The 14,628-nt window shown below is 35.8% G+C and overlaps 1 protein-coding gene across 8 annotated transcripts in view; it reads right to left on the bottom strand.

Annotated features, from left to right (window-relative positions):
- The window catches only part of SLC4A10 (solute carrier family 4 member 10), a 314,478-nt gene that overhangs the window by 82,574 nt on the left and 217,276 nt on the right, over window positions 1-14,628 (bottom strand). For all 8 annotated transcript variants that reach the window (XM_045033870.1, XM_019838163.3, XM_019838162.3 and 5 more), the window contains 2 exons: window positions 13,762-13,849; window positions 5,263-5,409 (listed from right to left, as the gene is read on the bottom strand). In XM_045033870.1, coding sequence (XP_044889805.1) covers window positions 5,263-5,409; window positions 13,762-13,849 — 235 coding nt within the window. The remainder of the gene's footprint in view (window positions 1-5,262; window positions 5,410-13,761; window positions 13,850-14,628) is intronic.

Here is a 14,628-nt window from a genome sequence, read left to right as displayed (position 1 = left end):
GGGGAGACATTGGCATGTGGATAAATAACTCTCAAGTTCAAGGTAAACAGTAAATCTGGGAAAGGATTTAAAGCTATAACATTGGATGATATTACCAAGAGAATGAGTGTAGGTAGAAAAGAAAAGATGAGCAAAGACTGAGCCCTGTATCATCTCAACATAAAGAAATCAGGGGAAAAAAGAAGAAACCAGCATAGGAGATTGAGGAGTCACCAGTGAGCTAAGAGAAAAACTAAGAGTGTGGTGTCTTGGGAACCAAGCAAAGAGAGTACAGGGAAAGGGGAGTCATCAACTCTGTCAAATGCTGTTGACTGGCAGGCAAATAGAATGCAGACTAAGAACTATGGGATTGAACAGTGTAGAGATCCTCGGTGACCTTCATGTATGTAGTTTTAGTGAAGTGATGGGGCAAAAGTCTTATTGGAGAAGAGGAATTGGAGGCAGGTAGTTCAGAGAACCCTTGTGCCGTTTGGTTGCAGAGGGGAAAATAAGGAATGGGTGAGTAGCTGATGGTGATAGCAGTATTGAGAGGTTTTTTTTTTTTTAAAGATTTGCAAATTAGTAAGGTTTTATGCTGACAATAATGACATAATAGAGAACAAAAGAATTGATGATATAGGAAAGAAAGAGAATTGGTGTAATGTCTTTGAGTAGGTTTGAACAGATGGGGTCTACTGCAAAGGGAGAATGCTGACTTTGGATAATTCAATAATAATATATAGGAAAGCAGAGTATGTGGGAGTAGATGCCTGCAGGCAGGTAGATGTGGTGGTGGGAGTCTATGGAAGTTCCCTTTAAGTTATTTCACATTTCTCAGAGAAGTAGGAAGCAAATCTGAAAGTGAGGGTCAGAAGGATGTGCTGAAGATGTGAGGAGAGAAAACAGGTGTGAAATAGTCATCGAGAGAAACTTATTGGACCAGGGGAGATAGGATGATGAACCGGCAACATTAAGGGCCCACTTGAGGTATGTGGTCATGAACTAACGAGATTAGTCAGTGTAGCTGTTTTCCTTCAGCTACATCCAACTGCATCAATGCAGGTACAGATTAAAGAGTTGGATTCACACGGGGTTGTGGTTTTAACAAGCAAGTAATTGGCGTGAGAGAAAAGCAAAGAAGTTTATGGTATACACAAGGGAGTGATTATAAGGACCCACACAAAGTTCTAATTTTCAGGGTTATCCCTTGAAATGGACAAGTTCTTCTTCTCTTAACTGAGAGGAAAAAGTATTAAAAATTCTGTGGCTTATACATTTCAAAAGAACATAAAAACCACGGAAATTATCCCATGGAGGAAAACAGTATTTAAATAGTATGAAGTCAGAGTGCTTAATATCTTTTAATTTATCTTGCTCTGTCAGAGTGCTTAATATCTTTTAATTTATCTTGCTCCATTTAGTGAAAGAAAACATGGCTCATAGCATCTATTATTCAATTACAACATACATTTAAAAAATACTAATGTTGTAAAGAAGCATAGCAGAATCCAAGTGCCTTGATTCTTAATTCGATGTTCTTTCTACTATTGCCTCTTAATATTCTGAGTCCAGTAATTAATCCTGATTTTAAAGAGTCTCATAAAAACAATTTTAAAAATACAGAGCTCCTAGTCCTCCACTTGCCTCAAAAATATCATTTCTCAAAGGCAAGATGTTTTCAAAAATGCTTGACTTCAGTCTTAATGTTCAAAAAACTAAATGGTATTAACAAGTGACTTTTCAAGTCTCATTCATTTTCAAATGTATTAATATTTTCACAGAATTTTTCCCAAATAAAATCGATTAAAGAGTTTCTTTCTTACCACTTCAGGAAGCATTATATTGTCTTTTTCTAATATCATAAGTGCAAAGATGTTTACAAGTACAAAAAATAAGTCAATCTATAACCCCAAAAATTACAGTTCCAGCAACTTCTTTTATTTTAGTAGATCAACTGAAACAATGTGGCTGCAGGTACAGAATCACAAAATTGCAATTGTTGAGAAAAGGAAATCAAATAATCTTTAATAATTATGAAATGACTTCAGAAATAAGACATCAGTGTGTATTTCTTAAATCGATAGGGAGATTGAGATTTTTTTCCCACCTCTGGCTAACCAGGAGAACATTCTATGTCCGGGTCTTAGTCAACTAGAGCAGTAAGGTCAGGCAAGTTGGACTCCACAGGGACAAAAGCCCTAGGGAAGGCTGAGTAGATGACATCTGTGGGGGCTGCAGGGGGCATATTCAGTAGGAACAGACGTGGCAATATGAGTGGCCTTAACAAACATTTGGCTACAAATCTCAACAAAGTCAGGCCTGTAATTTAAAAATGACCCCAAATAATAGCAAAATAATAGTCTTTATTTTTACCTCTCTGGATTATATAATAAGTGAAATGCACACTGGAGTTTTAATTTTTACAATTTTTATATCATACATCCACACAAAGGTAACATGAACATAAGAATTCTAATTTAAAAATTCTGGGGTGCCTGGGTGGCTCAGTCGGTTAAGCATCTGACGTCGGCTCAGGTCATGATCTCACAGTTTGTGAGTTCAAGCCCCACATTGGGCTCTGTGCTGATAGCTCAGAGCCTGGAGCCTGCTTCAGATTCTGTGTGTGTGTGTGTGTGTGTGTGTGTGTGTGTGTGTGTGTGTGTGTGTCTGCCCCTCCCCCACTTGCACTCTGTCTCTCTCTCTCTCTCTAAGATAAATAAACATTAAAAAAAAAAGTTAAAAAATAATTCTTCCCAATCAGAAATAAGATTAGCAGTAAGGGGGAATTTTCTATCTGATATGATTAAGCCATGCCTTTAAATTTCCTTTTTTTTGGTAATGCTTTCATTGCTTTATTTTTAAAAATACTGATCCACCTGGAACTTGTAAATGTTCCAATTTAATGCAAGACAACATTAAATAAATCTTGACATTAAGAGTACATACTTATCAAAAAGAATATTATTTTTTTACTTTTTTTTAAGTTTTTATTTTAATCATTTGGTGCCCATCTTCACAAGGGCCCTCCTTAATCCCCACCAACTATTTCAGCCATTCTTCCACCCACCACCCCTCTGGTAACCATCAGGTTGTTCTCTATAGTTAAGAGTCTGTTTCTTTGTCTGTCTCACTTTCTTTTTTTTTTTCTTTGCTCATTTGTTTTGTTTCTTAAATTTCACATGAGTGAAATCATATGGTATTTGTCTTTCTCTGACTGACATATTTTGCTTAGCATTATACTTTCTAGCTTGTTCCATGCTGTTGCAAATGGCAAAGTTTCGTTCTTTTCTATGGCTGAGTAATAGACCATTTTATATTCACCTCTTCTTTATCCATTCATCTATCGATGGACACTCGGGCTGCCTCCATAATTTGACTATTGTAAATAATGCTACTATAAACGTAGAAGTGCATGTATCCCTTTGAATTAGTGTTTTTGTATTCTCTGGGTAAATAGCTAGTGGAGTGACTACTGGATCATAGAACAGCTCTATGTTTAACTTTTCAAGGAACCTCGATACTGTTTTCCACAGTGCTGCACCAGTTAGCATTCCCACCAACAATGCAAGAGGTTCATTTTTCTCTACATCCTTGCCAACATCTGTTGTCTCTTGTTTTTAATTTTAGCTATTCTAACAGGTATGAGGTGATACCTCATCATAGTTTGACTGGCATTTTCCTGATGATGAGTGATATTAAAAATCTTTTCATATGCCTATTGGCCATCCGAATGTCTTCTTTGGAGAAATGTCTGTTCCTGCCTTCTGCCCATTTTTAATTGGATTATTTGTTTTGGGGTATTGAGTTTTATAAGTTATTTATATAATTTTGATACTGACCCTTTATCAGAGAGAGAGAGATAAAGGCAGAGAGAGAGGGAGAGAATCCCAAGCAGTCTCTGCACTGTCAGCACAGAGCCCAATGCAGGGCTTGATCTAAGGAACTGTGAGATCATGGCCTGAGATGAAATCAAGAGTCAGATGGTTAACTGACTGAGCCATCCAGGCAGCCCAGGCTGAATTTTCTTAATATTCACCAATTTCAAAGTAATATATCAAAATATGGAAAGATAGCAATGGGCTTTTCTCAGGCCATATTTTACATGTTTATTAAAATTTTAATTTTCCTCCAGTATAATATGTTTTAAGGTGGGTTTAAAATATTTCCAGGCATATGGGACCATTTGATTTGGTAGCATATCATCAATATATCAAATTTCTCAGTGAAGTGTGTTGGATAGCATTAAGACCCTGTAACTTCATATCCCTACCTTCTTAGGTGCTATATAGGTTCTGGTACCAATTCCAATGTGTTCCCCATTGAACCAGGGGGTTCTCCACACCAACAAGCAATGCTACAGATACTTAGCTGGGTATCCTACAATCCAGCTCAACTCTGACACTGTTTAATGGGACACAGCATCAGATTCCATTATTAAGGGTTTACACCTGCAAGACTGCCCCCCGTCTCACCCCAAGTTGCCACCTGAGCTTCTGACTGAGTGGCTATAAATCAAAGATTCCCATGACCCTCTCCTCAGGTTCAATTAATTTGCTAGAGCAGCTCACAGAACTCAGGGAAACATTTTGCATACAGATCACTGGCTTATGATGAAAGGATGTAACTCAGGAACACAGCCAGGTAGAAAAGATGCACAGGGCAAGGTATGGAGAAAGGGTGAGGAGCTTCCTTGCCCTCTCCAGACATGCTTCTCTCCCCAGTCTCCACATGTTCACCAACCTGGAAGCTCTTTGTTCCCTGTCCTTTTGGGATTTCATGGAGGCTTCATTACATAGGCATGATTGATTAAAACATTGGCAATTGGTGACTGAATGCAATCTCCAGCCCCTTCCACTTCCTGGAGGTGGGAGGGTGGGACTAAAAGTTCTAACCCTCTAATCACACAGTTGGCTCCAGTGGCCAGCAGCCCATCCTGTGGTGAGTTCCAAAAGTCACCTCATTAACATCTTGCTCCTCACTTAGGAAATTTGAAGGGGTTTAGGAGCTCCATGCCACAAAAGGGAATGAACACCAAATATATATATATATATATGTATATATATATATATGTATATATATATATATATATATGTATATATATATATGTATATATATATATATATGTTATATATATATGTTATATATATATATGTTATTAAAAATCACAATAACACACAATTTAAATCATTTTGAATCTTTTCAATGAGTTATACTTTTTTAGTACATGTATTTAAAAGACAAAAAAATGACGGGATTTTTCAGAGTATTTTCAAATATACATACCTGGGAAGGAACATTTTTGGGAGGCTCTATACGAATGCTTGGATCCCATTCGCCAGGAGGAAGAACAGTAACCTGATCTAGAAATTCATCGATTCCTGATACCAAGTCATTGCGATCTTTAGCTTTGTAAGCAACATCATGAAATACCTACAGGAGGAAAAGATAAAAATAATAAATAAAGATAAAAAGTAATCATAAAATCTTAATGTGTTCAGTGTTTTCATTTCCCAGTTATCTTACATGTGATTATAACAATTTGAAGAATTAGGCAGCTCTAACTAAAAAAAGTTTTTAAACTATTATAATTCATTCTACGAATGCACACAGATATAGATTTTTCTTAGAGTGCTAGAATGAATGTTGAAATTTCTGAAACAAAAGTAAGAAAAAGAGAAAGGAGTATGAAAGGAATCTCATTCAGTTAGAATTAAGGATTCAAGCTTGGCAAAGGTTATTTTTGTGTGGCGAAATCAAACTTTCAGAAAGAAGCCCTTGCTTAAAAACAGAGATAAGATTTATAGAATATATTGAAAATTTTAGCAATACTTATACCCTGAAACATAAATTAAACTAATTTAAAAGGTTATTTTGTTTTAATTTTTAAATAATAATAAAGTTATAAATGAGTGTTTTCTGAATATATATCACATCATCTATACAGTATAACAAGCATATTTCCATTCAAAATGAGTTACATTTACACACACGCACACGCGCACACTGTGGTAGTCATTTATGCTATTGACAGACATCACAGTTCTTCTCGACATAGGGTAAGATGTCATTCCTTGCCTTCTTTGATAGTGGGATTAGGTGTACCCCATTTAGGTGCACATATGTCAATTTCAAATGGAAGTTATGACAATCTGCATGTAATTTAACGCATTGTCTTTTGTCTGCCGTAGTGACTGAGAAAAAGCAGGGTGAGGGGGAGCTTCTACGGGCCTGGGTACCTGAGCGACGATAATCTGCAGAACCCCTCTGCTAACTTAGGACAGACACAGGCCATGATAGAAATAAATGCTCACTGTCTTAAACCACTGAGATTGTAGGTGGTTATTCCTGCAGCATAACACAGAGACAAATGGTATATTTAACATAACAAATGAAGAAAGTAAAAATAAAGATACATGGGATAATTTAGTCTATATTAAACATAATATGAATATTTCTGATACTTTTTGTATTTCATATAATATGAAATGGAGCAGACATTTGAGGCTTGGGGTTACTAAATTATTCTTATGCTGAGTTACATATTACACTGACCACCTTTTCTAAAATTTCCAGGGAAATTGTGCTTTCAAATATTCTACTTTTAGAACATTTGTTTTAGTTTCTGGTTTGATACTCAATCTAAACTGCTGAAGAAGAGATTATGATTATTTTCAAAGGCTTTTGCTTTACTTTCCAACCAAGAACTTTTCACAGATGATCATTGGTATGATAAACATATAGTCTTGTTTTAGGATAATTTGAAGACACCAAAAACATATTAATGGTTTAGTTGTATTTTGGGAAAGATATTTTTTCTAAATATTGACAACACTGATTTCCTACCATAAGCCACTGAGTTTATAGCTCAGAATATCTCTCCTCTTCTCCAGAGTTTTATATGATCATGAGACCCAATCTAAACATTTAAGAGTTGCAAATGTTCTTAATCCCAACAAGAATTTAACTACTTTACTGTTTCCCTGCTAGTAGCAACTCTCTTGAAATCTTTCTTGATTTGACCTCTTAATTAAAAAAATTGTTTCGGGGTGCCTGGGTGGCTCAATCGGTTGGGCCTCCAACTTCGGTTCAGGTCGTGATCTCACGGTTTGTGGGTTCAAGCCCCGCATTGGGCTCTGTGCTGACAGCTTGGAGCCTCGAGCCTGCTTTGGATTCTGTGTCTCCCTCTCTCTCTGCCCTTCCCCCACTCACAGTCTGTCTCTCTCTCCTTCAAAAATAAATAAACATTGGGGTGCCTGGGTGGCTCAGTGGGCTGAGCCTCCAACTTCGGCTCAGGTCATGATCTTGCGGTTGACAAGTTTGAGCCCCGCATGGGGCTCTGTACTGATAGCTCAGAGCCTGGGGCCTGCCATGGATTCTGTGTCTCCCTCTCTCTCTGCCCCTCCCCCACTCATGCTCTGTCTCCCTTTGTCTCAAACATAAATATAAACATTAAAAAAATATTTTAAAAAATGTTTTAATTGCTTCAAAGGATCACATGATCTTATATCTGCTTTAGATATATGAATGTCCAAATTCATTCAGGGCAGCTAATTTCCTATTGTCTTCAAACTCCTCAGATACCACAATTTGTTTGATTTTAAATTAAAAACATTCTTTACTATTGATTTCCTATCACCAATTTCCCCAATAGCTTTATTTTAAAGGGCTCTTCTCCCTTCTCTTTGTTTAGCTAACCTAACATTCTGATTTCAACATACATTTGACTTTTAAGAGAAGCCTTCCCTGATCCCCTCTCAAACAAGATTAGACATCTTGTTAATACGTTCCTAATACCTTGTCCTTTTTCTTGATAACTTTCACTGTAATTATAATTATTGTAATTCATTGTTAATTATATAATTAGTTGTTTAATGCTTATTTTTCCTGCTAACACATGAGCTCTGAACATTCATTTAATATTTATCAAACTATTTATATGCTAAGGATACATCAGTGAATAAAACCAACAAAAATCCATCCCCTCATGGAGCTTACATTCTAGTGGGAGGGTAGAGATGGAAAATAAACAATATAAGGAGTGTATATATTTTGTTGGAGGGTGGAAAGTCCAATACAGAAAAATGAGGTAGGAAAAGAGAATAAGGGTATGACTGGGGGGTGCTATAATTTTAAATAGGGTGATTAAGGAAGACCTCAGTGAGACATTTCAACAAAAACCAAGGTATTGGAAGCAAGAGCTCTCCAGGCAGAGGGTATAGCCAGTGCAAAGATTCTCGGGTGAAAGCATGCATGTCATATTTGAGAAATAGCTAGGTGGCCAAATGCTGGGAAGGAATGAGCTAGAGGGAGAGCAGCAGGAAAAGTCAAAAGGGCAGAAAGTCATCCTGGGATTTTTTAGATCTTCATGAGAATTTTCACTTTTACTCTGAATGAGATAAGAAGCTATTAGAGGGCCTTGAGCAGAAGCCTAGCTCCTGCTGTTGTCTCGAGAACAGAAGGAAGTAGGCAAGGGCAGAGAGAGCAGTAGGAGTTCTATTGCGATGGTAGAATAATAATGGTGGCATGGGCCAGGTGATGAGGGTAAGAACCAGGTGATAGCAGTTCAGAAAGTCAGAAGTAGTAGGATTCTGCACATATTGTGAAAGTAGAGGCAGGCAGATTTACAGATAGATCGGACTTGAGTGTGAAAGAGGAGTCAAGGATGACTTCAGGGTGTTCCATGAGGCCAGTGCCCAAAGCTTTCATTCCTACCACTTTATCTCCAATATGTAGTAGGCAATAAATATATATTCTTCACAATAATAACATGAAATACTTACAATTATTGTCATTCCCATTTGAAGATGAGGAAACTGAGGCAGAGAGAGTGGAAGTTAACTTGCTCAAGACCACACAATGAGGAAGTACCCTTTCCTTCTTTCTTTCTTCTTTCCTTTTTTCCTCCCCCCTCCCACCTCTCTTCCTCTCTTTGTTTCTTTCTCTTCTTTTAAAATATAGGAGAGTCTAGACCATCTTTATAAGGAGATAGAAATGATAGAGTAGGGAAGGAGAAACTGATAATGTAGGACCCATAATTACGGAGCAAGTTTCAATGCAGTGGAAGGGAAGAAGGAAGGATACAGAAAAGGAAGCTGAAAAAAAGCGGCAGTGAATTAGGAAGAAACCTCAATAAATGTGTTTGTTTCCTTCAAGCCTGCTTTCAATATTTTTGGACCTTCATTCTTCTATGTTTTTCTTAGAATAAGTTTATCAAGCTCCTTGATAAATCCTGTTGGGATTTTGATTGGAATTGCATTGATTTCTCTCTCACCACCACTGCTTGCCCAAATTGTTGCAATGCCTCTCAAGTGGTCTCTCTGCTTTTTCCCTTGCTCCTCCACAAGATAAATCATGTCATTTCTTTTCTCAAAGTCTTTCATTTGCTTCCCAACTCCAAGTCCCTACAGAGACTGGCCTGTTGCCTCTTTGACCTCATTGCCTACTGCACTCTCCCTTTCTCCCTCCTGCCCAGCCATGTTGTCCTCTTTGCTGTTCCTCAGATATTCCTGGCAAGCTCCTGTCTCAAAGCATTTTCCCTCATTTATTCTTTTGTTTGGGAAGTATTCCCTCAGATATCTGAATAGCTTGCTCCTTCTCTTTTAGGTTCCTGATTTTAACTTGCAACTGTCTCCATTCCATTCCTATCTTCCTTCCCTGCTTTGGCGGTTTCTTCCAAAGCACTTATCACCACATATCATACATTTTACTTTTATGTATTAGTCTGTTTTTTCACTAGACTATTAGCTCAATGAAAGAAAAGGCTTTTGTCTCTTTTGTTCACTCATATGTCCCCATCAACTGCAAAAGTGCCTGATAAATAGTTCACATTCAATAAATATTTATTGAAGGAATTAATAAAGAACAAAGTGAAGAAGGAATTCGACCTAATAGAGACCAAGACTCATTATAGTAAGAATACTGTAATTAAAATAGTGATGGCACAGAGATGGATGGCATTTTTTTTTGAAAAGCACTTATTACCCACCATTGAGTAAATGATGGACTAACCAATAAATGGTACTAAGCCAAGTGATTATATAAAAATGAAATTGGATCTTTACCCATCTCCCATGCAAAAAGCAATTCTAGGTATATTAAAAACTTGTATATGAGAGATAAAGTAAAAAACTCATTGTACATAAAAGAATGTATTTAAGCAAGAGTTCCTATTTCAAAATTTAGTTTCAAAACAAAGCACACAATTAATTTTAGTTGTGCTTCATGGAAAAAAAAAGGAAAGAACAGGTATTCAACAATGTCAAATGCCAATAGGAGATCAAGTGACACTGAGTACAGAACATGGAATAGTATATCTGGTAAATAAGGACCTTACTGAAAGCAGTTTTAGCACAGTGGTGCCAACAAAATTCAGACTGTAACACATTGAGATGCATGAAGCTAAGATATCGAGAACTAGGTGAACACTACTCCTACAAAGCTGTTGAGATTCAGATTCAGTCAACAGTTCTTCAATGGTAGATGCTATATGAAGCAATAGGTATTTCATTTTCAGGATGGAGGAAACCTGGACATGTATTTGATATGTATTTCTTAAATAGCTACTGTATTTGGGCATGTTCTCTGATTGAACAGAAAAGTCAGTACTGACTCAAAATCTGGGTAACAGAGAAAACTGTTGGCTCAAAAGCCAAGAACAAGAAAAAGAAAAATGATGTCACTCTCAGGAAATTTTTTGTTTTTGTCTTTCCTTTTGTTTTCATAAACGTTATTTCATTATTTATGTTAACATATATTGATTTTATTTCATAAACATTATTTCAGTATGTTAATATATATTGATTTTATTATTATTTTTAAATGAATTTCATAAATACAGATTTTTAAAAATTCTCAGTTTTAAGTTCTATTATGATAAATATTGGCATGCTAATTATATAAACAAAAAGTCTTTGGTGTGCTTAATAATGTTTAAGAATGGAAAGGGGTTAATACAATGGTCATAGTGCCAATAAGCAAAATCATATGATTTATCTCTAGCAATGCTTAACGGAAAGGAACAAAATAGATTACTCAATTGATTCAAGATCAGGTATTGCTAAGAGGACTAGCACATTCAGTCATTAACTCATTAAAAAAAATTATTAACCCTGACTGAAGACCAGATGCCAGGCTAGCAAAGTGTAAAGATACAAAAGGAAAAGACAGACTATGTATGTACAAGAAGTTTCCAGTATGGAGAGGAGAAAAACAAACAGAGCTCAGGCAACAAAAAGTTTTTTTGAGCACCTGACAAAATCAGGGCACAAAAATGAATAATAAGTGGTAACAGCTGTCACAGAATTTACAGTTTGATACTGTAATCCGATTCATCAGTTCTTAACTAAACTTTATGAATCAAACTAAATTTTGTTCTTAATGAGTGTAATTATTCATTGCCTTCAAAGCAATTAGATAAGCAGAACAACTTGTCTACCTGTGTTCTGAACAACAACAAAAAAGTGCTTTCTCTTTTAAAAAAGAAAACATTTAAATATTTCTTGATATTCAATTAATGCACTATTATAATTAACATGCCCTTTATCGTTAATCGCCCTCGTCTTCTACAGTAACTTTCTGGCTGAGTTTCTGCTTCTCTATCCCACTGGTGAGAGTTACAAATTACTCTAAAACTAAGCTCTAAACTTTCAAATCTAAGGGATTTATGTTTGAGTCCTCATTAGATGGCCAATGCTTGTTCTCAAATTGGGTAGTTCTCTTTAATCAGGGAAATAAATGGAAATCCTTTCTTTCTCTGGTATCACTCTCACCCTAAAATTTAAAAAACATGGATGTTTCTCTGTTGTTCCACACCCAGGGGATTAGTTTTAAAAAACTTTGGAATTGAAATCTTTCTGTTGAGAAAGTCTTGACGCCTAATTGGGGAAAGGAAGAATTAGGAAGAGAGATACGTTGAGTATATATGTACCTCCCATGACCCAACGTGTCCCTCTTATCGTGTAACCTATCCCATGCCCCAGAAACAGCTTAATGTAATGTCCTAATGTCTTAAGATGTGGTGTGGAAACATAACACAAAATACATGTGCATAAAAGTGACAGTACTTAAATTGTGGACTACAAATCACAGTGGCATATATTTTGCAATGCTGTAAAAATTGTAAAATATTAATCATTATGGAACCACTTAAAGCAAAGATACTGTGTCTTCTCATGAGAGTTCTACTAGAGCAAGTGGGTGGTCCTCCTGAAGCCCTTTTTTTAACTCCCCTGTCTTCTCTCAGATGTCCTCGATAAAATGACATTCACTGTAGTGGACCGAGTAGTGTCCTCTCAAAACATAAATCCACCTGAACCTCAGAATGTGACCTTATTTGGAATAAGGGTCTTTGCAGATATAATGGAGGTAAAGATCTCAGGATAAAATCATCCTAAATTAGAGTGAGCCCTAAATTCAATGACAGGTGTTCTTGTAAGAGACAGAAAAGAAGAAAACACAGAGGCACAGGGGAGAAGGCCACATGAAGATGGAGGTGAAGACTGGAATTTTGCCACCACAAGGCAAGAAATGCCAGGAGCCACCAGAAGCTGGAGAGACAAGGAAACATTCTCCCCTAGAGCCTTCAGAGAGAATGTGGTCCTACTGACACCTTGAGTTCACACTTCTAGCTCCCCAAAATGTGAGAAAATAAATTATTCTTGTCTTAATCACCTAGTTTGTGATAATTTTTATGGCAGCCATAGAAAACTAATACACTCGTTGATTCTCAAACGGATGAAAAATATGTTTTTCTTCTGGTTTTTTGTTTCCTATGTGTAAATATCAATAACAAATCCATACAAAACCATAAAACATAATTTAGACAGATATAATAGAATTTATATCAAACCCGAAAGTTCAAAATTTCAGATTTCATAAACCTAAGGAAAAGTTATATAACAATACTAATTTGTTTTTTTTCAAATTTTCAATCCAAAGCCATGTATTTCAACAAATACATTAAATTCTTTAGATGAGATTCTAGAAAACATATAGCCTGTTTATTATTTACTACTAAATTTTGAATGTATGACCCTTCTGTGGTCTTTTGTACTTGCTCTTCTTTAACAATTAAAAACAATAAAAAATAGATTTCCACAAGGTGCTGGGGATACAAGAAACCAGTTATATGTTAGCACTTATGTTCTTATTTTCATGATCATACATTTTTGAGACATATACCTCTTTGAGAAGCTGCTAAAAACTTTTTTCCAGTCCCAAAAAAAGTACATACAAATTTTTTACACAGAAAAATTTGTGTGCTGTATCATAAAGATCACAGCCCCCTTGAAATCTATCTGTAGCTCCTCTAATGGTTCAAAGACTCTCAGGTTAAGAACATTCAGGCAAAACTGTAAAGAGAGTTGATAGATGTTGCATAGCTTTTGGTGTCATATATACTATTCAGATACACTGTCATTGTTTTCTCTTGAGGTCCTAAAATTATTTTGCCCAAAATAATTACAAGATTTGTAATGATATTAACAATGGCACTCACTTTAGCAGGACATACACTATAAGGGAATATTAATAAATATCTTCTAAATGTCACTAAATAAAGAATTTTCTCTAGAGTATGAGGTTTTAAAGCATTATAGTCATGTGTGTGAATTTATTACCCCTTTCAAACAAATTTTTTCAAAGGAAATTTTATACTGGAAACATAGAAGAAGGGGGATTTAATAGAGAGAAATCTGATTCACAACAAATAGTCATGAATACAGGAACTCCAAAAGTTAAGTGTACCTAATGGGGAAAATGTTCCCAATGAACTTGAATAAATACCTCATCTGTCATTAGGGTTGCAATTGATCTGCCAATCTCATGGTACTGTTGACCCTTTCCCAGGGGTCCCAGAAGAATGAACAAAAATCTGTAATTAAGAAGAAAAAAAAACAAAAAGTTTCAAGGTAGAAATATAAAAAATAACTTTAATAGTTACAGAATCACTCAGCTTAAAGGACTTATTTAAGATGGGGGATTTGATGTAAAATACTTACATATTTTTTCACAGTTTATTATTGTTTGGAAACAGTTTAAGATGATTTCCACTTATGCTTAAGATCCCTAAGCAATGGGAATCCATGGTTATTTTGATCTCAGTATTTTCCCATATAGTTACCCTTAGAGCCTACATGATAGTGAGAATCTTAAGGATTGTATAATCCTTAGAGGAGGAAGGTGAGAAAACTAAAATATGATTAAGCTTTTCTGAATTATAAGGAAGAGAACTCACTAATATTCAAATTGTAGCATCGGGTAAAGAGGAAAAAGGTAACATAATAGTATAAACAAAGAAAGAACATGGTCAAAAAATAGCAGTGATATGTGCAATTTACATTAAATAAAAAAAATTGTCAGGAATCAAAAGATAAATTAGGCAGAAGAAACAGGGAGTTAATGATCTGTTAATTCCAATTATGGAGGAATATAAATACTGGCTACATTGTGATATTCCATCTAAATTAGACTGAAAGTCTAGCAAACTCATCGTCACAACTGGAGCTTTTGAAGAAATCTATACACGCTCTAGTTTTGGAGGACTCTGGCAATTGTCTCTGAAAAAGGTCAATGCTGCAGAGAAATTGAGAAAATTTTAAAATGCCCTATATTCTGCAATATAATTCAGTGGTATTAATTTGCTAAATGGTT

Source organism: Felis catus, chromosome C1, assembly GCF_018350175.1.
Source record: "Felis catus isolate Fca126 chromosome C1, F.catus_Fca126_mat1.0, whole genome shotgun sequence".
In the NCBI taxonomy this organism is placed as follows: domain Eukaryota; kingdom Metazoa; phylum Chordata; class Mammalia; order Carnivora; family Felidae; genus Felis; species Felis catus.
Note: the sequence above shows the minus strand (reverse complement) of the source record. Positions and strands in the feature narration are given on the sequence as shown.